This window comes from Tenebrio molitor, chromosome 2 (assembly GCF_963966145.1).
Source record: "Tenebrio molitor chromosome 2, icTenMoli1.1, whole genome shotgun sequence".
NCBI lineage: Eukaryota > Metazoa > Arthropoda > Insecta > Coleoptera > Tenebrionidae > Tenebrio > Tenebrio molitor.
In genome coordinates this window covers 23,804,538-23,830,748 of record NC_091047.1, presented here as the reverse complement: position 1 = coordinate 23,830,748, position 26,211 = coordinate 23,804,538, and the positions used below count along the sequence as shown (strand labels likewise).

Sequence of the window (26,211 nt, the reverse complement as noted above, 5' to 3'; positions counted from 1 at the left end):
TGTCACTTTGACATCGGATAAAGTTAGCCCTAACTTTGCATCTGAATAAAATGTGCTTAAACTTTCATGGCAAACTTTTGCGAACCTGATTATTGTTTGTTGTTATGATAACGAACCAACAATCTTAAACATTGACACAGGTTCTAATAAATTGAAGTGCAAAATGGCCAATTCAATTTTTCATAATTACCTACCTATTATTATTCATTAAATTATCTCATCGAATTACGTTCGAGGCTTTTTTCGTCCAGGATAAAATTTCATTTTGTAAACTCTAATATGGTTTCTTTTTGGTAAATTGACTCCACAAACCACCAGATAAAAAAACGCGTCCTTCAGACTCGTTTTTTATCGGGTGGTTTGTGTCGTCAATTTACCAAGCAACCAAATTATCGTAAAAAAATTCAATTTTATTCGGACAAAAAAAAACCTCTCGTGTAATTACAGTCGATAATATACTCACTTTGTCTCTATAGCACTATGAACAGAATCATTTTACTTAGGTACAGGACTGGGCAAATATTTTTGTTTCCTGAATATAATTCACTTACACCATATGATAGTAAATACTTATGCATTAACTCACACAGTGCTACTGTTATTTTGTTTCTAGCAGTCTAATCACAAGATCAGACACTTAGAATTGTTTAATTTGTTTAATGTATTGACAACACATACAGGTGTCCCCAAAAAAGAAGACGAATCCATAACTCCCTTATTTATAGGAGGATTTTAACTATTTATACAGCAAATTAAATGGTTGTGAATAGGCTACAAAAGGGCCTAATAAATTAAGGGGCTTCAATGGTAAACTGTCAAATGTGAACACATACTTTTTTTAGTAATTCTGATAGAGATTTTTATTCTGAAAACAACAATGTATCACAACTATACACTTACATAACAAAAATAAAAAAAAAAGTTAAAAAAAACCCTACTATCGTTTATGCGCTCCATTTTGCGCTAAACATTGGCGGCCTCTTTGCCCAATCCCTATGTTATTATTTGTCATTTGTTTTTCCAGTTCACTTAATTTGGTTATTACACTGTAACGCAATGCATTTTTATAGCTTCTCGCTTGGTGCTCGTCATTTGTTTCAAAAGTTAGTGTTATTTTTTATGTCAGGTTATACTTGTGATACATTGTTGTTTTCAGAATAAAAATCTCCATCAGAAGTTCTAAAAAAAAGTATGTGTTCCCATTTGAAACATTTTTTTTACAGTTTATCCTTGTAGCCCTTAGGGCTATACGTGAATTTAGTGGGCCATCTTGTAGCTTATTCACAACCATTTAATTTGGTGCATAGATCATTAAAATCGTCCAATAAATAAGGGAGCTATGGACTCGACTTCTTTTTTAGGGACACTGTTAGGGACACATAGTTATAGTGGGCGCCAAAGGTTTGAAATAATGGAAATATGTATTTTCTTCCCCTGAGTTGTTCGAAAATAACTCGAACAGGTCAATTTTATAAATCGCATAATTTTAATTTTTCCATCCCTATCCTTTTCCTCGCAATGACGTCACTGCGTTTTTGTTAATAGTCATCCCTAACATTTTTTTGATATTTTGGGGTGAAAATAGGTTTCAGTTTTACCCCGAACCATAAAAAAATATTTTTTTTTTGTAAAATCGTATCAAAATGAAGTCATTTATACAGTAATTTGCGAGCGTAAATAATGTCTTTTGCGCCCTAAGGCCTAAAAGAATAACAATTAATTTTAATAGCTATTTTATTTGTTGCATCACATTGGCAACCAACAACATAACTCTTGATTTTTGAGAACGAATCATGTCGTTTATTTTTTCAAAGCTTTAAAAGGTGGATTTAAATGATTTTACAAAAAATAATGTTTGCGTTTCGGGCATGAACGGCGATTTTGGCCCTTTGGCATCTTATAATCCCTCGGCCCTTCGGGCCTCGTGCTTATAATTCCGCCGCAGGCCAAAATCGCTTCCTTCACGCCCTTAATACAAAAATATCTATTTGATAGGAAAATGATACTGATCCGATTATATTTTGATATTTCATATTAGCAAACTAATTTTGATATCTTCAAACTGAATCTCTGCCTAAGCAAAGGTTAAGATTTTGTAGGCCCCTGGGCTACATATACCGGGTGTAGAATTGGTTTACGAGACATAGGATTTTACATGTAAAAATAAAGAGTTTCAATTATTGGCTGCCCTAATAATTTTACGGCAAAATAGTTAAAAGGAAAGTTGATAAGAATTAAAATTACTGTCTAATTTCAGTCTTACTTTTTTTCTAACATCTTGTGGTACTGAAAGAAAGGCAAGAAAGAAGTTGACACAAAAACAGTAAAAAATACTACTAAGCATGCAATTGTATTTCTTTCTTTAATTGTTATTATGGAGAATCTTTAAGCAACTTCCAAGCAACATTTGCTTCAGGTTTCCCAGACCGATCAATTCCTGTCACACAAACAATTGGAAGAATTGTAGAGAAGTTTGAGCATTTAATGGAAGATACCTTTTCATTCATCCTGTAGTCCTGTCACAGTTGGTCTAAGTACAAATCACCTTCAAAAAAAATTTCCAAAGCTAATTTTAGTCTCAAATCGCTCCTTGTAACTCTATCTTCCAAAAAATATGTTGGAGAAAATATTTCACCGACGTATTTTAAAACAGTTACATGTTTTGATATGTAGTTATTTTAATTCATTTGAATGACCATAGAAAATTTTAATATCGATAGCAAAACAAAATAATTGTTTTAAACATTTATTTAGAATAAGAAAAACTATTTTACAAATGAATACTATTATAAAATTGAACAGATTTTAGGAATTTGGAAGGAAATTCCGGATGCGTTTCTGCTATTTTGTACCTTGCCCATATTTTTTTAAAATCAGCGTGTACGGCTTCTGAAGCTTGTTCGCTGAACTTCCCTAAACCACCACTCTCATGTTTACAAAATTCTTCAATATGGTAAAATATAGCATGAATTTTTGGGGTTACACTTATATCCAGTTGAATAAAATCACTCTTAAATTGTTGAATAACATTTTCAAAATTATTCAGCAAATTATTACCAAAACATGATTTTACAACTAATTCAAAAGTACACAAACACTGAACATATTTTAAACAATTAAGAGGACAAATTGAACGTAAAACATCGACCTTAGCAAGTAACAAACGGCAGGAGTTTCCATTGAATGAACCTCCATAGAAAGCTTCTTTCTGCACATGGCAAATTCCTGCCCATTTTTCACAAACTTCTGGAAAGTCTTTGTTCATAGCAGAGTAAATATTATTGACAACACCCATCATTAAGTGTAATTCTGGAGGTGGAATAATTTTCAGAATTATTGCGTTTTCAACTGATGATTGAATGATGGGAGGGAAAATACAGTTGCCAAATTTCTTCAAATCATTTTTGTTTCCTCCGGAAATTGACCAATTATTATTATTCTTTGTATTACTCTCCAAAGATCTTAAAGTACCTTTATTGAGCAAGTGATATTTATCAATATTATACCACGTGCAAGGATACATTGAACTATGTGTCATTATTCCCGTAAGAATATTAGCAAGTTTCAAATCAGTAGCAACATAGAATTTATGAATATCATTCAATTTCAACAAGTTCCACAATTTCTGTATATTATGGTAATTTTCCTGCACACCACATACGATTCCAATTATGAAGAGTTGCTTAACACTAGTATCCTTTATATTTCTACTACTACTTCCTTGTTTGCTTAAGCCACAGTCATATTCATTTTCATTTTTTTGTAACAGACTAAGACAGATTTTCAAAAACCCTCCGCCTCCATCAATTCCAACTTTAATGATGGCATCTTTATATTGCCTTTTATCCATTACGTATGATATAAATTTTTGTATATTATTGCAAAACACCGTTGCCTTAGTAGTAACAGATTTAACTTCTCTATTGACTTCTTCAACATAATCTCTTTCTGCTATTTGAAAAAACTCATCTACCGAGTGGTAGGTATCTCGAAGTTTGGTTTTAATATTTGATTCAAATATTTTTGCTCCAGCAGCTTTACGTAACTCTGATGCTAATTTTAACGTTTTATTTATACTCAAATCCAAAGATAATTGTATTTTCGACAACTGGCCAGTAGACAAATTTGTATCTTTATTAACTGAATCTTTTTTATTGAAGTTTACGGAAATTGGACGTCCTGTATTTGTAGATAATGAAATCATATTTTCCTCGATTGTATGCTGCTGCTTTTGTTTTAATACTATAGAGGCAACTTTTTCTTGCGACTTTGGAGACCCAGTAATTTTTAATGCATTTAAATATTTCATACCTTTGGTACAGTTGTGAGGCTTTCCTTTTGAAACAGCAGCCAAACAATGATTACATATTTTTGTAATTTTTCTTTTACGTATTATTTTATTATTTTCACATTTCGATGGACGTCCTGGTTTTTTTCTTTTGTGTAAATGTGGAAGAAGTGTAGATCTTGCAACTTCACAAAGTAAGCAGACACAAACAGCGTTGTTTCTTGTTACGACTTGTGGACGAATATCCAACTTGGAATAATCAATCTGCTGTATTTTTCTATTGAAACAATCTTTGCGGTATTCTTCCACAACTATTCTGCACGTACCACATAAAGAACAGGGCAATTTGGAATCTTCCATTTTAAAATCTTTTAGAAAATACTTAGTTATCGTTTGGAGCTGCGTTTTGTTAATGAGCCGCATTTCCTTCACTTTTTCAAAACACAAAGCACAAACCATTCTTCTATTTTCTTCGTGAGTTTTCATTTTTTTTATTTGTGGCAACAATAACGAAAACAAACACTTAGTACAACAATAACGAGGAATCAACTTGGGCAACAGTAAAGAACATTAACAAAAATGACAATTTAATTTGAAATGTCAAATCTTTCCCATAGCACACTACGATGACTACGGTAAGGAAATATATTCGTAATAGATAATCCCAGCAGTCATAATTATGCATAATTTTAAAAATAACAAACAAATTTTTACTTGCAGAATAAAAGATAGCAATAAATTTAACTATAGGTCAAAATATGCATTTTCATGAAAACCCATCGGTAAAAATTTTTGAATCTTACATTTGCTTAAAAAGAGAATAGCAAGAAATAATTTGAACTGAAAATTGTACTTGGACATTTTTTTTATACATAAGTCATGGTTAGGCGAACTGTGCTGTACGACTTCATTTGAAAGGCAAATTAAAAGACAATAAAATAATAGAGAAACCATCCGACAAATACATAGTATGTATTTTAAAAGTCAAATTTCATGGCTAGTGCTACTTTTTAGTATTTTTGTGTTAACTTCTTTCTTGCTTTTCTTTCAGTACCACAAGATGTTAGAAAAAAACAAAGAGTGGAATTAGACACTATTTTTAATTCTCTCTAACTTTCATTTTACCTATTTTGGCATAAAATTATTAGGGGAGCCAATAATTGAAACTCTTTATTTTTACATGTAAAATCCTGTCTCGTAAACCAATTCTACACCCGGTAGGTACTACTATTAGGTCTTTTTCAAAAGAAACAATTTAAAAAGACACTAAATTTATTTAGACCGCTAACAAATTTGCTTAGCGTAATCTCTTGAAAACAAATTACCCAAACGTCACTTACGTAGGTAATTGTAAGTTCTTATTCTGTCAAAACTACCAGACCTAATTTTTGAGGAGGATCGGAAAACGTTTCATGACGCATTTCAGTACACATTTTTCGCACAACTATTCTTTATTCCATCATAGTTATTTATATTATTATATTATTGCTGACGGGGAGTGATGACCTCTCTGGACTAGTTACAAGTTCTTTATAAGACATTCGGTTGCTTTGTTATTGAATACCTTGTCCAGTCAGTAATTTTTCATTCAAAAACAGATTTTTTTTATGTTTGTCGTTTGTGACCGCAGTCGGCAATTATTGGTTTGGCTTTCCCCTTTTTTTTTTCTTCAAATCACCTGTCAGAATGTTATAGCATTTTTATAGGTTTTTTTTTATATGTAGTGTCCACAATGTCTTAAAGATAGCACTTTTTTCGCACTACGTTCATTAAATTTTTTTATCGGACCCTCTTTTTTTAACCCCGTAGTTTAATTCTTAAAAATAATATTTTGGACACCATTACATGTACATGCAAACGGGTATGAAGAACACTAATGATACGGATTTGCATCCGTATGTCTTTGCGATTGATAAATCGAGATCTAAAATGTGTTTCAAGCTGCGTTTATTGAAGCGTGGAGTTCAAGTAACGACATACGATTTCGGATTCATGGATAACTCGATTACAAATTAATTTGATCGCTCTTTAGGTATATGTGGCTATATTTTGAAACATTCCGGATGCGTTCATTGTTGTGACAATAATTGTGGGAATACCAAATACATCTTATTGTTAGGCCAAACTAGAGAGAGGGAGAGTAAAATATTTTATTATGTATTTTAATTTTTTAACGAAAAATTGAAAACAAATGTGCACTTTTGATTGCGTAAGTTTATCTTGGACAGTAATAAATCCCCCAATAAACAAAAAAGCCATTTACAAGATAGTTTGAGAAATAAAAGTTATAATGGAACACAAGAAATAGGAAGATAATGGGGTTTTTGTAGGAATCACAATCAATGTACCTACCGTAAGAGCAAAAAAAAAATGTCATCAAGGATAGCTATAAAAAAGAAAGTGCAGTGTCTTTGATTAAGAAATTCGTCGTGGATTAGTGGAATCCTGAAGTGGGTTATTTAGATAAACAATTATAGGTATTATTGCATTTTTCCCTGTAACTTACAATGCACAAGCGCATTGTGAACTGTGTCATAGCACTCATAGCTATCCTTGATGGCATTTTTTTGCTCTTACGGTAGCAATGTAGCAAATATGTAGATATGTCAAACGTAGGTAGAAGAAACTGTGTCCCAAACAAGCCAAATCACACATAGTTTCCAATTCAAATGGCCATGAGAACTGCTACAAAAACACTACTACTTAAGAGTTGAGCCCCATAGTAACGTATTTTTCTAAAACATCCTGTACACGTTCGTCAGGTTCTACAGTACATACATGCGAAAAAAAATTACACAATCGAGATTAAGATTATGTTAGCTATTCATGAAGGTGAACCAAATCATGGATTGCTCATCCCTTCACTATTGTTCAACAATCACAGCCAGCAAATTTTAAAAAAGATGATAGATAGCTAGGTATTTGATAATCAATTGATCAACTGGTGAATATGACGAAAATACCCAATAATTAATTCCTTCAAAAAATTCTTCAAGTGACTGGTACTGTAATAAATCATTAAGTTAAAATGTGAACTTGAGATATTTTGATTTTGAGAAATACATATAAATAAAGTGTCCATCTCTATGATTTAATTTACCTACCTACATTTTATAGCAGAAGTAAAAAATAATCTCATCCTATACAAATATTATTCTAACGTGTTGACAAAGATAACACTCTGTCTTGTATAGTATTTTTACCCCGAATAAAAATATTGACTAAAATCATAAATCACATCAACAAAGAAACAGATCTTAAAGCACCCCATTTGGTAATTTATGGTGGGGTGTTAATAACCTCAGCCAAATATTTGGTGACACACAACGGGCTATAGTATTTTTACCCCGAATAGAAATACTTGACTAAAATCATAAATCACACCAACAAAGAAACAGATCCTAAAGTACCCCATCCGATAATTTATGGTGGGGTGTTAAATTAATAACTTCAGCCAAATATTTGGTGACACTCAACGGGCAAAAATGACCGGTTTCTTACCTGTAAGTGGATTGTAAACTGTCTCTTTGTTGGTGTGATTTATGATTTTAGTCAATATTTCTATAGGGGGTAAAAATACATAATAAACTATACTAATGCATGATCCACTTAGAGTAATTTCAATAGGTATATGCAATATAGGTAACTCTTGACTTACCTTAAGAAATAAATACACGTTTTATGTAATACACAAGTTTTTCTCTTTGTCATTAAAAGTAGTCAAACTTCTCCACATTTTGAAATGTCATAACTGTCAAAATTTTAAAATTATTTAAAACATGGCCTACAAGATATGAAATTTATGGCCTATTCGAATATCTTTATTATACACAGTTGAGCTGCTTAACATAGAGGAAAACTGAATGTTTTATTACCACGTTATTTAATTTAGATTTTGTGATAAGTTGATTGAAAAATGTGTTAAAAAATTTACTATCTATTACAAAAAAAATACAATATAACACGTCATAAATCTGTCCATTATTACACCGTCAAACTTGAAAATTTGTAAAATTCGATGTTTTAATTTTCTCCTTCGTTGTCCCCTTCTTCCTCTTCATCGAATTCGCCTTCTTCTTCAGCAGTGGCGTCTTGGTATTGCTGATATTCAGCCACCAGATCGTTCATGTTACTCTCAGCTTCAGTAAACTCCATCTCATCCATTCCCTCGCCAGTGTACCAGTGCAAGAAGGCTTTTCGTCTAAACATAGCCGTGAACTGCTCTGAAATCCTCTTAAACAACTCTTGAATACATGTGGAATTTCCAATAAAAGTAGACGACATCTTCAGTCCACGCGGTGGGATGTCGCACACAGCAGTCTTAACGTTGTTGGGGATCCATTCGACGAAGTAACTGCTATTCTTATTCTGTATGTTGAGCATCTGCTCGTCCACCTCTTTCATGGACATCCTACCTCTGAAGATGGCGGCCACCGTGAGGTATCTGCCGTGGCGCGGGTCGCAAGCCGCCATCATGTTCTTGGCGTCGAACATCTGCATCACCAGCTCCGGGACAGTCAAGGCTCGGTACTGCTGGCTCCCGCGGGACGTCAACGGTGCGAACCCGGGCATGAAGAAGTGCAAACGAGGAAACGGCACCATGTTCACCGCCAGCTTCCTCAGGTCGGAGTTCAACTGCCCCGGGAATCTCAGACAAGTGGTAACACCCGACATGGTGGCGGACACCAGGTGGTTCAGGTCGCCGTAAGTGGGGGTGGTAAGCTTGAGGGTCCTGAAGCAAATGTCGTAAAGGGCCTCGTTGTCTATGCAGTAGGTCTCGTCGGTGTTTTCTACTAGTTGATGGACAGATAGGGTGGCGTTGTAGGGCTCGACTACTGTGTCGGACACCTTCGGGGACGGCACCACCGAGAAAGTGTTCATGATTCTGTCCGGGTACTCCTCTCGGATCTTGGAGATCAGCAGGGTGCCCAGTCCGGATCCGGTGCCGCCCCCCAGAGAGTGGGTCAACTGGAAACCTTGCATGCAATCACAGCCCTCCGCCTCTTTCCTCACCACGTCGAGGACGGAGTCCACCAGCTCGGCGCCCTCGGTGTAGTGTCCCTTGGCCCAGTTGTTGCCGGCCCCGCTCTGTCCGAAGACGAAATTGTCGGGGCGGAAGATCTGCCCGAAGGGCCCCGAGCGCACCGAGTCCATGGTGCCGGGCTCCAGGTCGACGAGGATGGCGCGGGGCACATATTTGCCCCCGGTCGCTTCGTTGTAGTAAACGTTGATTCTCTCTAGCTGAAGGTCGGAATCGCCGTGGTAAGTTCCGGTCGGGTCGATGCCGTGCTCATCTGAGATCACTTCCCAAAACTGCAACAAGACCGATTTACCACATCTGATTAACCGATTCCTCAATCAGTCACCTTTGCTCCTATTTGATTTCCGCATTGACCTGCTTGTATGTGGACTATTTCTCGCATTTTACTTTAACGTTAAACAAATTTATTAAAGAAATACCGAAAATTGGAGTAAACAAATTTGTAACCATGTAGCTCATTACGTTGTTTCAAACTGCCGCCTCTTTTCAGTTTTAAATTTGCAGCGCGCCTGCCCAATAAGATACCGAATTTACCGGCAACGCGCCCGTTTAAAAAAATAAACTAAATTTAACTGTTGCACCTCTCACACCAAATTCTTGCAACATTTTAACAACACCCTCGTCAACAGAAATTCCTTTTGATCCGTACTTCCACATTTGAGAACGATAAGATTTAAAAAACCGGCCCGGTGGCGCCCCCTACAACCGTTTCATTTTGTAACTCTAACCTAAAAATGTTTTGAATCCATGCATCGGTTTTGCGTAAATTATGGCCGGTGTAAAAATTATTCCAAGTATAGTTTACACAATTCTGATAGTGTCAAGTGCCTTTTCTTCAAAATTGAACGTACCAAGAGTCCTTTTACCGATCTTCAGCAATCTTCCTATGAAATTTTTGCTCGAAGCGAATGACGGCGGCTGTTACAAATGGTAAGTAAACATTTATTTACGATTGTTGGTTAGAAAATTCTCACATTTTAGGAGCACAACCAGAAGCGACATCATTAAACTTAACTTAATTGACGCAAACCACGACTTGGACTGTTCCTCTAAAGCTGAAGTGATCACTGTGACCAAAGAACTCATGAGGAACCTTGCCGTGGTTCTTGCGCAAGACGTTCAGACAGAGCAGATTTTAAAATGTGACGTAGTCGTAGATGTAATACACTCATTCGGGATTTCAACAACAACAAGAGAGCTTTTCATGGAAGAGGTTCCTGAAGTATTCCAGCTCTTTGCTTTAGATGATCAGGGTAAACAAATAAAAGTTAACCAAATGAGAGTCTTTAATTCTCTCTTTAGGCAATGAATTTTCAACACTGGAGGATGTAGAATTTGAATGGAATATTGTCACATTAGGTAGTAAAAAAGACGCGGTTGTTGTACGTTACCTTCCATTTAAAGACTCACCATATGAATCCCCCGATTTTATCCAAAAACTTGAAGATGACAATAAGAAAGGTTCACTCATCTTACTGGAAGGTGTGAAAACTGGATCTGTTAAAGTATACTGTTCATTTTATCAAAATGTGTTGTGTAATTCCAAGCTTTCAGGTATCGGTACATTTACCTTATGCAGAGTACAAAGATGTCCCTAGTCTGGAAGTTGTGTTGAGTGTAATCGCTAATTTATTATTGGTTCCTGGTGAAGCGTTTATGATGGTGGGGGACATTGTCTCCTTTAAATTGTTCTATGTGGGTACGTGTTATTTTTACTGGTTCAAAAATTTTCCATTTGGTCATTGCAGATGCACAATGGAAAAATGGAAGAGCTAAATTTACCAGATTCTCAGTATTATATAGAATCTGAGGACAAAAGTATCATTACAAATGAGAGAACTTCCAATGAAGTCAGTGCTTTAGCACTTGGAAAGTCGCACGTCATTCTTCGCAGCTCCAACACACTAGAAGATGATCCCGCGTTGAAGCTGCCGATGGCGGTGATTAATGTGGTCCAGCCCAGTTACATAATGTTGTCCATCATGCCGCACAAAAATTGGGCGATCTTGGTGGGGGACCAGCACGAAATTTTGGCGGAGGTATACAGTAGGTGAGAAAAATTTTGGAATTTGCAAGCAATTGGAATTGTAACAAGAAACATTTTGTTTCACTTTAAAAAAAAAAATGTGTGTGCAGTTCTGACAACAAGCTCTATCTGGGATCCGGCGTCGAGATCCACACCCAAGTGGGCGAAGCTTTCCACGTGGAAGAGCGGTCGCGCAACGGCAGTTGGATATCCGGTTGGGGCTTGAAAGAAAGCAGAGCTTTCGTCCAGGCCAAACTGGAAGCGGTCATCCACCCTTCGTTGGGCAAGTTCGAGTTGGAAAACCCCATAATATCCCAAGGCGAGCTCTACATCTATCCTCGGATCACGATATCTCCAGGCGAGGTGATCCTACCCTGGGACACGCAGATCAAGCCTAAGTAATTGTCTACGTTCGCGTAGTTGTGGAGATTGATTTTCCTTTTTTGATTTAGGTACGAGATCGATCTGGTAGCGAAGGGCGGTGACGGTCGGTTTCTCTGGTCCAGCACCGACCACTCCGTCGGTTTGGTGACTCAGACGGGTCACGTGCGCACCCTCACTGAAGGCTACTTCTCGGTGTCGGCGGCCATGACGCGCAACCACCACAACAGACAGTTCGCCAAGTTCTCGATTTTGCCACCGGTACGTTTGGAAATCGTCGAATTCGTGATGGAAGCCGAGATTTTCGTACCGATTTACCTCCACTTGGCGCTGTACGCGCTGAAAGTGAGCAACGACAACGCCACCCAGACTTTCATCCCATTCACGCAATGCCAAGATCTACCATTCCAAGTGAAGCAGTCTGACAACAAGTTCATCTATAACAAGACGGCCTCGATACCGCCCGTCGGTATTTCGTGTGGGAATATCGCCATGATTGGAACCGCTGTCGGTACTACTAAAGTCACCATCACCTACTACCAAGACGGTTTGATCTTGGAAGATTCGGTCACGATCAGCGCTTACTACCCGCTCAAGCTAATCTCACCGAGTCCTAAACACCAAGTGGTGTTGGCCGTGGGTAGTTCCATTCATTTGGTGTTTTCGGGGGGTCCTAGGCCCCAAATTGGGCGACAGTCCGACCATCAGAGGATAGTCATTGCCGAGAACGAGGTCCTGGTCCAGGCTGAAGACGTTACCGATACGAATCAGGTGCCTCTGGAGGACATCACGGCGGTGTGGGTCCTGTGCAGGAAGCTAGGGGAGACTGACGTCAAACTTACCATCAGTAATACGCCCTCGTTGCCCAATTGCAAGAGTCACGGGAGTACTGTCGTCACTAAGGTATGTTTCGATAAGCTGGTAAAGTCTGTGATAGTTTGGTTCTAAAACGTAACGCAACGAAAAGTACTAACACGCCATGTTAATTGTTGCAAGTTTTTTAATATACTATTGGCAGCCCTGCAAAACAGTTAACGCCACTTGTAATCGTACGCGTACGTTGTTTATTTGGTGGATTGACAGATGTCTGTCCGACTGGATTTTCGGCACAAGCGTTTTTAATTATTACAAACTGTTGTCAAAGATGTCTGTCAAAAAATGCAGTTTAGAAAACACCATGCAGGACTAAGATAGTCAAATTTTAATGTTATAAATCTCTACAATTATAAGTCGTAGATGGAATGAGATTTGATTTTATAAATACACTTTAAAAGTATTCCCAAAAAAATAATTAACAATTAAAAATTTTTGTATTATAAAACAAAAATGTTTATGTAATTATGTTATACTTAATATAATTATTAACAATTATATCTGGATTAGTTGGTTCTTTGTTATTGTACACCGATGCTCCTGGAATTCTCGTGTGACCTTTTTTCTTTTACTACTTCAAAATTTAAAAAGTTTACAGGGTTTTGACAAATTATTTTCAGCACTTTGTACATGTTTGGCAAATAATTTTCGATTGTGTATTGTCATTAACGACCCAACAGAGCTAAATTTGTTACAGTATGGTCGAAAATGGAATAAACGGTGTTATATACATAGTAGATATGAAACAAACATGTTAAAAAAGGGAATCGATTAATTTCGTTCTACAGGGTGTCTCAGCTAAGACTTTCGAGCCTAATATGTCGGTTATTTGCCAACGGATTTTTATGAAATTTAAAATTCAGATATTTTAGACGGTGAAGGTTCAATTGATAATAATAAAACTACCTCAAATTAAAAAATGTAAATTTAACACATGTGTCCTTTATTGAGAATTAGGCGCAATTAGGGGTCTACACAAACAATTAACTAAATCACTCGTCTGATTCAACGAAAAGATTAGATTTTGTTGTTAAAAATGTAATCTAAATTTTGAAGGTACAATATTTGAGCAGTTACCTTTTCAAACAATTGATGAAAAATTGCCAAGCAACATTTTTTGTACACCCTTTAAAATCTGTCAAAAGTGGGCGCGCCTTATTATAAAAGTCAAATTGTGTAAATCTATTTAAAATACTCTAAAAATAGACTACAATGGCTGAAATTTCAATATTGTTGAAAAAGGAAACAATTTTTGCCTATGGAGAGTGTCGTAAGAACTTCAATGACAGTTCGTTTTCTTGTGGAACACTATCCAAATGTAGACTTTACAAAATTTAATGTTCAGAGAGTCGTCAATTTATTTGAAAACATGAAATATCCCGATCGTGTCCAAATGTTGTCTTTAACTTTAACTTTAACCTGCGTTTGTGCAAAAAGGAGTGACCAAAATTCGGCAAAATTGCGCGTTTGTTTCAGACGCGTCTACGTTTTTGCATCTGCAGCCACGTTTAACACAGTTTTTTCCTTTTTCTTGCCTTTCAAGGACGAGTTTCTCCCTACAGCATTTTTTATTGACTATCAATTTTTTGATCTAAATCTTGATGATTCCACATTATAAAAAGGCATGTAAAAATTACGTTTTTAAGAATTGGGTAATTGCATTAATGGGAATTTATTCTTCATCGTCTAAAATATCTGCATTTTAAATTTCACAAAAATCCGTTGGAAAATAACCGAGTTATTAGGCTCGAAAGTCTTGGCTGAGACACTCTGTATAATAATAAATTATATGATGCTATAGGTGATTTGCGGGAAACCGCGTCGTGTTCACATCCAACCCGAGGTGAAAGTAAGTGACGCCAAGTCCTGCCCCATGGATTTGAGTGCCGACCGCATCATCATTCCCAACAATCAAGACATCGAGCTGGACGTGGTGGTAATCGACGAATTGGGCAAAGTCTTCTTGAACGCCAGCAGTCTTCTATTCGCTTGGGAGTCGAGACCCGCGGGGGAGGTCAAATTTTACAGTGTGGACAGCGTCATCACGAAATTTGAGTTGTTCGGTACCATCCCCTTGATCAACAAGACTCAACAGGTCATTCGACCTTATTTGGATTCTGGTCTGTTGGAAATCACGGGGACCTTAACAGGTAGATGACGACGAAGAAGGAGTGACGGAAACAATTGTCGTTTTATTTGTCTGTCGCAGGGTACAAAATGTCGGTTTTGAAAGCCTACCACATCACTCCCGAGTGGCCGGAGTTTGTCACCGGCGAAGAAAGAGTGTCCGGCCAACCAAAGATCAGCTCGACTATCGGACTCTTCCTGGTCGATGACACCGTCGTCTCGCCCAACATGACCATCATCTTCAATCAGCCTAATGTGAAGAAAGAAGTTGCGGTAATGCACGGTTCCGGCTACATCGAGTTATCGCTGAGCAACGACGAAATCGCCACCGTCAACTACATCGAAGGGACGAGGGTGATCGAGATCGTTCCAATCAAGTCCGGCGAGTTGACGATTCAAGTGATCGATCTGTGCCTGGTGGCCAATCCGATCTTCATCTACGTGAAAGTGGTGTCTCTGGGAAAAATCGACGTCGAGACCGCCGGCAAAGTAGAGATCAATCACTGCATTCAGGTCATCGCGAAGCTGTACGACGAGACGGAGCAGCTGTTGGACGTCCACGACATGGGAGTGATCGATTTGCGTCACCGCTTCAGCAAGAATATAGCGAACTTGGGAAGGATGCCGCAAAATGCGGACGAGCCGTGGCCGCTGGGAGAAGTTCACTTCGTCTTGACCGGAGTCGAGCTCGGTGACGCCCAGCTGACCTTCACTTTCGACAACAAAGACCAAGTGGTTTCGAGTGAGCCGGTCGACATCCAGGTGTTCCCGCCTTTGAAGGTCAACCCCCGCAACGGCACCCTTCTGATAGGGTCCACCATGCAGCTCACTTTGAGGGGCGGCCCCCAACCCGACACCAGCATCGAATTCGAACCGATGTCCAACACGACGATCGGTAAAGCCAGCGGTCTTTGTTGATCCAGTTTGTGGTTGTCATCGACAACATTTTTTTACAGTCGTCAGCGACGTGGGCATCGTGGTGGGAAAAACTCTGGGTTTTACGAGAATCACGGTGAGATCGATCGGAGTCCATCCAAAGACCGGCGAGAAAGTCATCTACGCCGAAGACACGGTCGACATTAACGTTATCAAGATGACCGGAATCAAGATCGCGGCGCCGCTGACCAAATTCAAGACCGGAGGGACCGTACCAGTTTGGGTGACCGGAATACCCGAGACCATTTCTCCGTTGATCTTGTCCAGTTTCGAGGATTCGACGTTGACTTACGAGTGGTATTTCAAGGATTACGACGTGACAACTATCATCGGAGTCTTTTCCACAGTGGGTAAGTGTCGATTTGACCTCCGTTGCGACATTTTACACTAACGAAATGGATGACAGGAGTGATCTACAAGACTTGCGACAGGACGATTATAAGAATCACTGGACTTCAACCCGGAAAAACGAGACTGATGGTGAATGTGACGTTTACTCCGGTCGACGCGGCACAACCCACGTTATATCATTCCGGTGTGGATCTGGAGGTGTTCGAGCCCTTGATTCTTATTAAACCGAAGCACATGTCGGGGAAGTCGCTCCTGATGGCACGACATTCCAGTATTCAGTTGGAGACCAATTTGGATGGGATGTCGCAGCTCGAGTTCAGGTGAGAGAAAGGAACGGCCTAAAGAGTCTTGTGTTTTAGTGTTTTATTATTTAACGGTAGCTTATTGCGGAAACGATCTGCCAGATCGCAAAAAAATGTTTGCGTGTTTTTTTTTTTTTAATTTCACCTCGTAGCAGGCGTTGAAGAGTGATTGTGAACGCACCACTCTTGTAAAACGTAAGATTTAAACGTGATCCGCATGGCCTCCTAGATCGAAAGAGACGAAGTCTCTCTCTCTCTCTCTCTCTCCCTCTCTCAAAGAGACTCTCTCTTTCGATCTAGGAGGCCATGGTGATCCGTAACCTGTATAGTGTGTTCACAATCGACTCTTCAACGCCTATGAGGTGAAATTTAAAGAAACACCCGATAGATGTTCCTGACGTCGTAGTTTTTCTTTGAAGTCAATTTCATAATAATGACATACATTTTACGAATTTCGAATGGCTGTGTTTGGAACCGTAAGTTACCATGATAGCCAAATGACACACGTTCACGCTATCTTTGGATGTAGTCGTCACAACTTTTTTCTTCACTGTTTAGCCCTTTTACGTGATAGCGTGATTATACCTAACCCGTGTTAGTTCCGGAGGAGCAACCTATCTAACATTAAAAGAATTTTGTAAATCGGTTTAATGGTTCTAGAATTTATTCAGAACATACCAAGATATGCACAAGCAATGTTATGTATTAAATGTGCTGTTTTCAAAAAAAAAATAGTTCTATGTTCCAGACACTTGTACTATCGCGGCCAAAATACTTTGGTCGTCAATGTGACGTAAATGATATTCAATTGTAAAGTAAGCTTTAGGATGTTTAACCTTATTTTTTACTGTTGTCAAAATTATTTTAATCCATCAGTGTCATACGGTTGGGGTAAATCCCAGCTGCGGAGGCAGGGTTCAAAAGCAAAAGATCAACATGATCGCGGTGTAGACAACCTTCAGAAGCAAGTAAGACGATTCTATATTTATCAAAAACTGAAGATGCCATATTTTTGACAAGAATAATTTGAAATTGTCATGTATGTTGACATTAATACTTTATTTACATTTGAAGTGTCAAAAAGTGACGACCAAAGTATTTTGGCCGCGATAGTACTCTTCATTTATTTTCAAAAATGTTTTTGCCACTTTGTCCAACCACTATTGCTGCAGTAACCTGTAATTTCATCCTAGTCTTTTTTTTTATTAAAATTTAAATATTGGTCTTTAAAATGGCCACATGTTGCAAAATGTTTGTGGGTTGTGCTCTAGTCATCCCTTTAATCCTCAACAGCTTGTTCAGGTTCTGGAAGCTTTGCAGTCGAATTTCCTTTATTTACATTTCCAGCCCAAACAGATATGTTAATTGAATCTGTAATGTGGGCTACCAAAGACATTTCCAAGTTTAGAAAATTGAGATATTTTGGAAGCTATTCATTCTTTGCGATCAACACTAAATAAGTCTACTTGTAGTTGTTGAATATTCCATTTCAAAAATAGGACGTCACAAATGTATCCTGTTTCAGGGAATAAACATTTTTCATTGTTGGTAAATTAAGAAAGTGTTGACGTTTAGGTATGAATATAATATTTACCACTTACTGCAGTAACTAATATCCCACACTAAATAGAAAAACCTCTTTTGCTACCATAACTGGGTCAAAACATGTTAAATAGCACTTTGAAAACTGGAGTGACAGGTATAAACTGTCAAATGTCAAATTAACAAATCCAGTAATGGCGGCAAATGCAGCCAACCACGATGGAAAATGTATTGTTACCCGGCGCATCCACCAGATTTGTTCATTGATATGTTCCTATAATTTTGGGTTTATAGTAAAACTTGCTACTTTTTATTAGGCCCTATGATGTAATTAACTGAACGTAAAACAAAATAAAAAAACTTAGAAATCCAATTTACATAGATCAAAATACAGTGAAAACTCGGTTATCCGTGCTCTTGATTCATCGAACTGATGTCGGATAAGAGAAAAAAACGAATAGCTGAATTTCATTTACATATTTAAACAAACATTACGATATTAAATACATGTTATACATAATTATACGAGTGACAAATGAGAAATGACGACTTTCTTTTCAGCTTTTTCGTTGAAATTAGTATCTTTTTTAACGTAAATATATCTAGTTTTCTTTTTTGCTTTCAACATGTTTACTTGAATTTTGTGGAGACTGAATTAGAAATGTACATGAACTGAAACGGATCAGACATACATAATTGAGATAATATTGTACGAGTTCTTCTTGAGAACCGCACCAATAACTGAAAACTGAATCGAATATCCAAGAAAATATATTTTCGCAAGGATCAATTAAATCGTCAGGCAGCACGGATAACTGAGGCATGGATAAGTGAAGGTTTACTGTAACAGCAACGTATTTTTCAAGATTTTTTTTTTTGTTTTATGTTCAAATGGAATGCTTTTTTACCTTATTCCAAATGAGAGAATTTTTTTATGTTCGTATAGAGACAAGTCTTTAAAAAAAGAGATGGCTAGGAATGTTTTGTAAAATTTATCTTTTTATTTGATTTTTGGTGAAATAGCATACCCGAATTGCGCCTCACCGGCACAGAAGTGTCAGCCGTGAACTCCACCCCCGTGGCGACGATCACGGTCACCGAAACAGGCCACTTGCAGTCGTACGGCACCATCGGTTTCGCTCAGCTAGTGATATCAGCCACCGACGAACTGGGCCTGAGGCAGACGCTAACTTACGTCGTGGAGGTAAACCTCAACGCATCGGTTCGTTCATCTTCTACTGCATCTTCTTTCGATCAGGTGAAAGCGGTACACTACATGCTGTTAACGGTGAAGGCGAACTGGCGCATCCACTTGGACAGCTCCCTGCAAGTCATACCTCTAGGTACCGAGTTCGATCTCGTGGCCAATTTCTACGACACCATAGGAAACAAGTTCAACGCGGGCCCTCGACAAGTTAAAGTTCGAGCGAATCGTCTAGATTTGGTCAAAATCAAGCAGTTCACGACCAACGCCACCGTTCAAGTGGCGACGAAGAAAGAGGGACACACGGTCATCAAGGGTTGGACAGACGGAGTCGACAACACGGCGGATTACGTCAAGGTTCATTCCAAAGAAGTGATCAAGCCGGTCGTGGTAACGAAAGCGCGGAGAGTGTCGGCGGCGATCGCTCAGATTTTGGTGTTTTTAGGACTTTTTGACCAGCGGCGATATCATGTGTTTGTGGAGTCCGGTTGTGACGAGGCACTTGCAGATCGGTGCTTGGAGCAGCAGCGACAGTGGCATGATCACGATCGATGCGACGATCGATCTCGCTTTCGTCATCGGAAACAAAGAAGGAACTGTACTGCTCACTCATTCCTTACAAGCGAACGTGCCTCTTCGCATGCAGGTCTTGCCCGTGGCCGAAGTCAGTCTGTTTCCCGACAAGACTTTGTATTTTACGAACGGAATCGAAGGGTCGGTGCAGAGAGTTGGCGTGGTGCTGAAGAGTCGAGTGGGACCCGCGGACAAGATGAACAATCTGGTGAGTTAAACCGTGTTCGGTCATTATTTTCTGACTCATCTAGATTGGAAGATTGTCCACCTTCCATCACACATTCTTTTCCCACTTTATCGCCACCAACAGCTGTTAATTTTCTTCCTATTATTGTGAATATTTTTTAGATACAAGGCTGGCTTTGTGACAGATCTTTCCACCGCTACATCGTCCCCACGCCATTCAGATGTTACATCAGTTTCACCAACGAAAGTGCCCAAGTCGATGCCAATGTCGTGTTCAGTTTGAAAAGCAGCTTCCACCCAGAAATAGGTAATCCCCGTAAACAGCCCCTCATCTGCAGATCTCACCACATTCGCTTTAAGGTCAATACAATTGCAAAATCACATCCAACGGAGCCAACTCCTCAGAAGTGAGTCTTCTAATCACGAACGTATCATTTTGGGCCATTTCCGACGAAGGCGAAATCGAATCGAGACATTTGGAGTTGCCTTTCATCCCAGGACCGTACGTACCCCCGGAAGTGCACATAGGTGATCAGGGTAACATCGGCGAACTTCTCATCACGGGACTGGAGTATGTGTTGATGCAAATTGTGGTAAGTTATCGACGTTGGAGAATGTTGGAGTTTTACCATTCGATATTTTTATATTTAGGTACAACCGGCTGACAGCAGTATTGTATACGTAGATAAAGGTCATTTCGTTGACGAGCATCATAAAATGTACCAAGTCCAGTTGGTCGACTATCATCCGAAATTCGCCGATCAGGAGGAGACCATGGGTATCTTAGTGAGATCGCCGATGACGGACCAAGCTGTTAGGGTAATGTAAACTGTAAAATCGATAATAGTGAAGTTAGATCTTGTTTCTGTCAAATGTCGACAGTATTTTGGAAACAATAGTTGATCTCCCTCTATCTCACCAGCCTGAATTTTGTAGGTGATGGTTAAAGTGTCCAGTAAATATCGTGACGACTCCTGTCTGGGTAAGTCCCCGATATTCAGATTCATCCAAAGGTATAAACACGCCATCATTATCGTAATTTCGATGTTGATTATCTTCTGCGTCACGTGTTACGGTAAGTCGTCAGTGTTGCGAGTCAAAGTTGAATTGTTGACACTTTCCTTTGTAGTGTATTCGCGGTACATGCAGCCCGTGGTCAACGTGAACGTCCACCCGAATCGTTCGCTTTTAAATGGTAATTGTAGTTTTCGAAGAGTCAGCGTTTTGTGCTAACGCGATTTTATTGTAGCGAGCTATCCACCGGGAGTGTACCCACCAGCGTCGACTCCACTGAACATGAGCAGAGGTAGTCAGCAGCCGATGATACCAAGACTGTCGCCCACATCGCCCATTTGTACCAGTAAAAGTAATTGTACGTGCGGAAGAAATCGAGAACCTGTGTACGGTGACGTCAGTTCGTTTACGATGAATAGTCCAGAGTTGCGAAGGAATCGCAGATTTTTGTGAATTTATATTGTGTTCAAATATATTGCCAGGTACACTGTCAAATTATACTTAATTTATACTTTGTACATAATCAGTGTGTGCCAGTCTTTTTGTATATACCTTTCATTAGTATATTTCCCTTTTTGGAAGAATGTCAATAGAATCTACTGTACTTATTTTTTTACGAGAATAAAGTCATCGTTTGATACTGAGTTTGTTAAATCGAATCTGCATTAGAGAATTTGACAAGATCGGACAAACATTTGAACGGTGCGCCATTTTGTTACGTTGGGTAGTGTCAAAAAAGGTAACTGTAGTAAAAATGTCCCGTAGTTCAAATATACCAGTGGAATTAATTAGTTTATGTTTATTCTGTATTTGTCGTTTTTTCTCTTGCATTGCTGTTTATTAATCGAGTTCGATGATAGAAAAAAGTAATTGCGACGTAAACATGATCTTTTGGTGTCATTTTTTTGGTTTTTCCATCGATGAGTTTAACTGGTTTTGTCTTCCGTCTCTTTCTAACATGGACAGTGAACAGGTGACGGATTCCACAGCCAGGAGAATGTTAAATAAAAATTTGTTGTCAAACCGAATCGAAATTATGCAATAAATGTGGACTTGCAATCAATCGAAAAAATAGACCACCTATCAGATTCCTGGCTGTTAAACTGTAGTGTAGGTTTGCAACAATGACAGTTCAATCGTATTTAGAGTCGATTAAGGATTACGTAGGTGAGTTGGACAATGTTAAATAAATAATTGTTAATTACACGAACCGCTTAATGTTTTTTCGGGCACGTTTGAGCGAAAATTGAAAATAATTTCGGCAGATTTTTTTTGTATGTTGGTTTGGTGCAGGTGCGCCAACCCTTGATCAAAAGGGCGGGAACGTTTTGATTGTCAAATGTCCTATTTTCTTTCACAGTTGAATACATAGACATCGATTATTCCTTATGGCTGACATGGTGTTTGGCCCCCTTGCTCATATCCTTTCTGCTTCCTATGGTGATAGCCCTGTTGCTGTATTTGACTGCTTTTATACTGTACATCTACAAATTGCATTGGACGAGTATCCGAATGACACTCCAGACAGGCGACAGATGGGAAACGGCGAGAAAGACCGCGGCCGCGGTTTGGGACGCCCACGGCTGGATCTGGCACGGTAATCGTTCACTTGTCGCCTTTAGTTGTCAACAACTTAATCTTGCAGGTTACGAAATCAAGGGTTTGGAAAACATCCCAGAGACGGGCCCCGCTCTGATAATCTACTACCACGGTGCGATTCCCATCGACATTTATTACTTTCTGGCGAAAACGCTGTTTTGTAAAAACCGACTCGTCCACACGGTCGCCGATTATTTTTTATTCAAAATTCCAGGTCAGGAGTGATTTTGGGTTAGACTGGTTGGATAACGATTGATGTAGGTTTCAGTATTATCGCGGATTGCATGAAAGTCATTCCGGGCACAGTTCAGTCTTGTTCGAATATTTTAAAAGAGGACAATTTGCTAGCGATTTCTCCAGGGGGCGTGTACGAAGCCCAGTTCAGCCACCACTACAGCTTGATGTGGAAGCGTCGCCTGGGCTTCGCTAAGGTAGCTCTGGACGCGAAAGTCGTGAGTACCGTCTGTTGGCCCCTGTGAAGCGCTAAAAAGATTCTTTTAGCCGATTATTCCCATGTTCACAGAGAACTTGCGAGAGGCGTTTAGGACGCTGAGTATCGGCAGACGCATGTTCTTGAGACTGTACGCGATGTTCAAGTTTCCGTTCGCGCCCATTTACGGGGGATTCCCGGTCAAGATGATCAGCCACGTGGGGAAGCCCATCGCTTACGACCCCAATCTATCGCCGGAGGATCTGCAGGCAAAAGTGGCGACGGCTCTGGACGACCTCATCAAGAGGCACCAGAGGATACCCGGCAACATCTTGTATGGCATTTTGGACAGGATACCGTATTTTAAGGTGAAAAACTCGTTGCAACATGAAGAATGATCTTCCAATCTTCTTCACATTCCTGTACTATATGTAATGTTGGTTTACGATTTATAACTGTTGTATTCGTAAGTACTTAAATTTTATTTATTTTTATGTGAATCGGGTGAATGTACAGTAATAATAATGACAGTACAAATATAATGGTTTCGTGTAGGACTGTTGCTTGATTTGCCTTCGTTTAACATAACGGATAACGAGCGAAATTGTTAGTCTCAAGGACAAAAGGCACTAACAGTGATTTAAATATAAAAAAAAATACATATCGTACTAGCGAATCCAGTTGCGTAATGAGCATCAAGTACCATCATTGGACCCGATTGGCCATTACTTCATTAAACATTTCATTTTTAATTTGTTTACGTGATGGATATATTAAAAGTACTTAATTTGTTATTGAGCTTTCACTCTTATTTATTTGGAGGTGTCAATATGAACTTAAAACAACAGACAAAACATTGTAATAGGCTACATAATAAAATGCATATCCGTGCATGTGGACCAAAAAATGACATTTAAATGCACCAAATGTACTCAGTTAAGATAAACTGTTAATCTTAAGCCAAACAGTAATTTTTTAACCGTCACTCAGTGTTACCACGCATTAGTGACTAGTATCTTATTAAATTATGATTACGCTGTGGCAAAATAACTTAAGTGTCATAATTAAATAAATTAAGAATTGGGCTAACCATCGAAAATTTTGTACAAAACAACAATAACAAGATTGGAATAGTTCGCGATAGCGTCAAGGTTTTATGGCGCACTTGTGTATACGACGTGGTGGCCGTAGATTGTTTAGTGTTGAATACAAAATATAAAGATAACATTTTATTTTGATTTGTATTTATATTCGACCGTACATGCCTCTATATCTATATTAAAATATAATAATATTTATTTTGTATTTAATTACATAACATTTTCGTTTTACAATACAAAAATTTCCGATAATAATGCGGAATCTGGAAAAGTGCCCCGAATGCTTGCAACGTTTCCACGTTGACTGGCAAGGGAAATACTCTCGAAAAGGAATTTCTTTGATTTTGAATCGCCTGATTCCGCGATAAGTCGGTTTCCGATGACACCAAGGGCCTAAGGTTTCAAAGGCTAAACCTTTAAATATGTAGTTTGACGAAATAATTGAACTATATTTGCTAATATAATGTAATAATTATTTCTTAAATAATATGTTTTGATATTTTGTCCGTAAGATAAGGACTTTGGTGAATTTTTTAGGACACTGTCGATATAACTGTCTTGTGGTTAAAATATTTATTGTAAAAAACAAGTTGTTTTACATATAGATACATGAATTTACAATAACCATTAATACCTTAACAATTAAAGTATACTTTTTTAATATACCGAAGACGATTATGGCTATTCCATATTTTTTAAATGGAAGAAACAACAAAAGAACCGCACATTCAAGCTAATAATACATCATTTCATTCATTAATAGCCTCAGGTGCGATTCTTTTATTTGTTTATTTCAAAACTACTGATTTTTTAGGATATCCTTGATTAAAAAGAAATAAAACTTGAGAATAGAATCTTGTGGAAGTTTTATCTTTAATGTGATATTTCAGTGACAATAATTACATCTTTCAAATGATTCAAATTTTATTATTGCTATTTTTATAACATAAGATTGTTAACTTGTTGAAACGAATATTTCTGTACGTCAATAAACATGTCTTAACTTATTCCACCGTTTTTTTTGCTTCTTAACACTAATCAATTATAATTTTCTTCATTAACAAGTATGTAGTAGGTAATCAATAAAAATATATGTCATTTTTCAAACTGTAAAAAACTGAGCATGTTTTATGGCAAGTAAACATGTCTTATTTAGTATTTATGAATTAGTTATTGTGTATTAAAAATTTGCATTTAACTCGCTCTGTTTGTCTGTTCGAAACTTTGTAAAAAAAAATCCCCCACTCACAATTAAGCTAGTGATGTGAAATTTGGCACGCAGTCTATTCCTGATGACAATATGATAAAAAAACAGTTAGTAGGATTTTTTAGCGTGCCCTCAAAGAGTTTCTTAAGAAATGTCTTATTTTTAGTCTTCCAATTGAAAACCAGACGAAACCTAATAAAGTAAAGTTGTATTGAACTTTTTTGTAGAGAATAAAATTGTCTACAAAAAATTTGTGACGGTATTTATTTTTAAACTTATCGTTTAGCGTATGAAGTGATTCGTCGTTCGATTCGTAACAGCTGTGAATCACTCCCATCACTATAAAATAGCTAATTGAATTGTACCGTGAGAGATCGTGTCTTTGGAGATTAAATCACCCAAATAACACAAAAACACTGAGCAATAGCGTAAGTACCGAGCGATCCAAAAGTCATTCTATCAAGTGACCCATGACATTATTATAATTACACCATAAAATAAAAAAATGTGAAATTAAAAATATGCTGCAGCCGGCATTCGTTTCCACTCTCATGACCCACTTGATAGAAAGACTTTTGGATCGCACGGTACAAGCCACTGGCTGAGGCTGTCGTAATTTTCTTTCTTTCCATTTTTCGTTAGTCACCTTGTTCCTGTCATCCACAACACCAAAAATAATTTAAACTTATAAAAAATATAGTAACTTTAAAAACTACTGAAGTCGCCTGGTCTGTGGCCTATGCGACAGATAAATTAACGGAATTCCCCACTCACACACGGATCACAATTGTCAAGGAATTTTTTTAGCAATTCCAACGGGCCCGGTCTGAACGTTAGTGGGCTACGAGAGACCGAAAGATCAGCGGATGAAGCCTGCGGGAAAATCGGCAGTTCTAATCCGCTGATCTGACCGGTCAAATTTTCCGCTTGTGTATGGCTGGCTATTCGAGTACGATGGACAGTCGCCTACCCGACCACTAGAGTTCCAAGGAACGAATAATGAATGAAACATCTTTTAAAACTATTTTGGA

General features: G+C 38.2%; 3 protein-coding genes across 3 annotated transcripts; 2 read left to right on the top strand and 1 right to left on the bottom strand.

Moving 5' to 3' along the window:
• Positions 1-8,209: 8,209 nt before the first annotated feature.
• Positions 8,210-9,795, bottom strand: LOC138123072 (tubulin beta chain). Its single transcript, XM_069037595.1, has 2 exons — positions 9,655-9,795; positions 8,210-9,601 (listed from the first exon to the last, which is right to left on the bottom strand). The coding sequence occupies exons 1-2, from the start codon at positions 9,709-9,711 to the stop codon at positions 8,312-8,314; spliced, it is 1,347 nt and encodes a 448-aa protein (XP_068893696.1). The 5' UTR covers positions 9,712-9,795; the 3' UTR covers positions 8,210-8,311.
• A 303-nt stretch (positions 9,796-10,098) lies between these two features.
• Gp210 (nucleoporin 210) lies at positions 10,099-21,488 on the top strand. The gene is made up of 20 exons (XM_069037582.1): positions 10,099-10,259; positions 10,311-10,582; positions 10,632-10,834; positions 10,884-11,024; positions 11,078-11,379; positions 11,466-11,753; positions 11,808-12,639; positions 14,411-14,759; positions 14,819-15,631; positions 15,693-16,022; positions 16,079-16,343; positions 18,891-19,071; positions 19,126-19,461; positions 19,517-19,852; positions 19,993-20,137; positions 20,191-20,423; positions 20,482-20,649; positions 20,767-20,905; positions 20,960-21,025; positions 21,080-21,488. Exons 1-20 carry the CDS (start codon positions 10,099-10,101, stop codon positions 21,295-21,297), a joined length of 5,778 nt encoding a protein of 1,925 aa, XP_068893683.1. The 3' UTR covers positions 21,298-21,488.
• A 108-nt stretch (positions 21,489-21,596) lies between these two features.
• On the top strand, positions 21,597-23,427 carry LOC138123074 (DGAT1/2-independent enzyme synthesizing storage lipids). The gene is made up of 5 exons (XM_069037597.1): positions 21,597-22,011; positions 22,205-22,441; positions 22,490-22,657; positions 22,705-22,895; positions 22,945-23,427. The coding sequence occupies exons 1-5, from the start codon at positions 21,969-21,971 to the stop codon at positions 23,269-23,271; spliced, it is 966 nt and encodes a 321-aa protein (XP_068893698.1). The 5' UTR covers positions 21,597-21,968; the 3' UTR covers positions 23,272-23,427.
• Positions 23,428-26,211: the final 2,784 nt, after the last annotated feature.

Coding starts and splice junctions, on each gene's coding strand:
- LOC138123072 (XM_069037595.1), bottom strand. CDS start 9,711: ATGCGAGAAATAGTCCACATACAAGCAGGTCAATGCGGAAATCAAATA. Junction 9,602..9,654: donor GAAATCAAATAGGAGCAAAG/GTGACTGATTGA, acceptor GTCTTGTTGCAG/TTTTGGGAAGTGATCTCAGA.
- Gp210 (XM_069037582.1), top strand. CDS start 10,099: ATGGCCGGTGTAAAAATTATTCCAAGTATAGTTTACACAATTCTGATA. Junction 19,462..19,516: donor AAGTGATCAAGCCGGTCGTG/GTAACGAAAGCG, acceptor TGGTGTTTTTAG/GACTTTTTGACCAGCGGCGA. Junction 21,026..21,079: donor GAATCGTTCGCTTTTAAATG/GTAATTGTAGTT, acceptor ATTTTATTGTAG/CGAGCTATCCACCGGGAGTG.
- LOC138123074 (XM_069037597.1), top strand. CDS start 21,969: ATGACAGTTCAATCGTATTTAGAGTCGATTAAGGATTACGTAG. Junction 22,012..22,204: donor GTCGATTAAGGATTACGTAG/GTGAGTTGGACA, acceptor TTTCTTTCACAG/TTGAATACATAGACATCGAT. Junction 22,442..22,489: donor CCACGGCTGGATCTGGCACG/GTAATCGTTCAC, acceptor TTAATCTTGCAG/GTTACGAAATCAAGGGTTTG.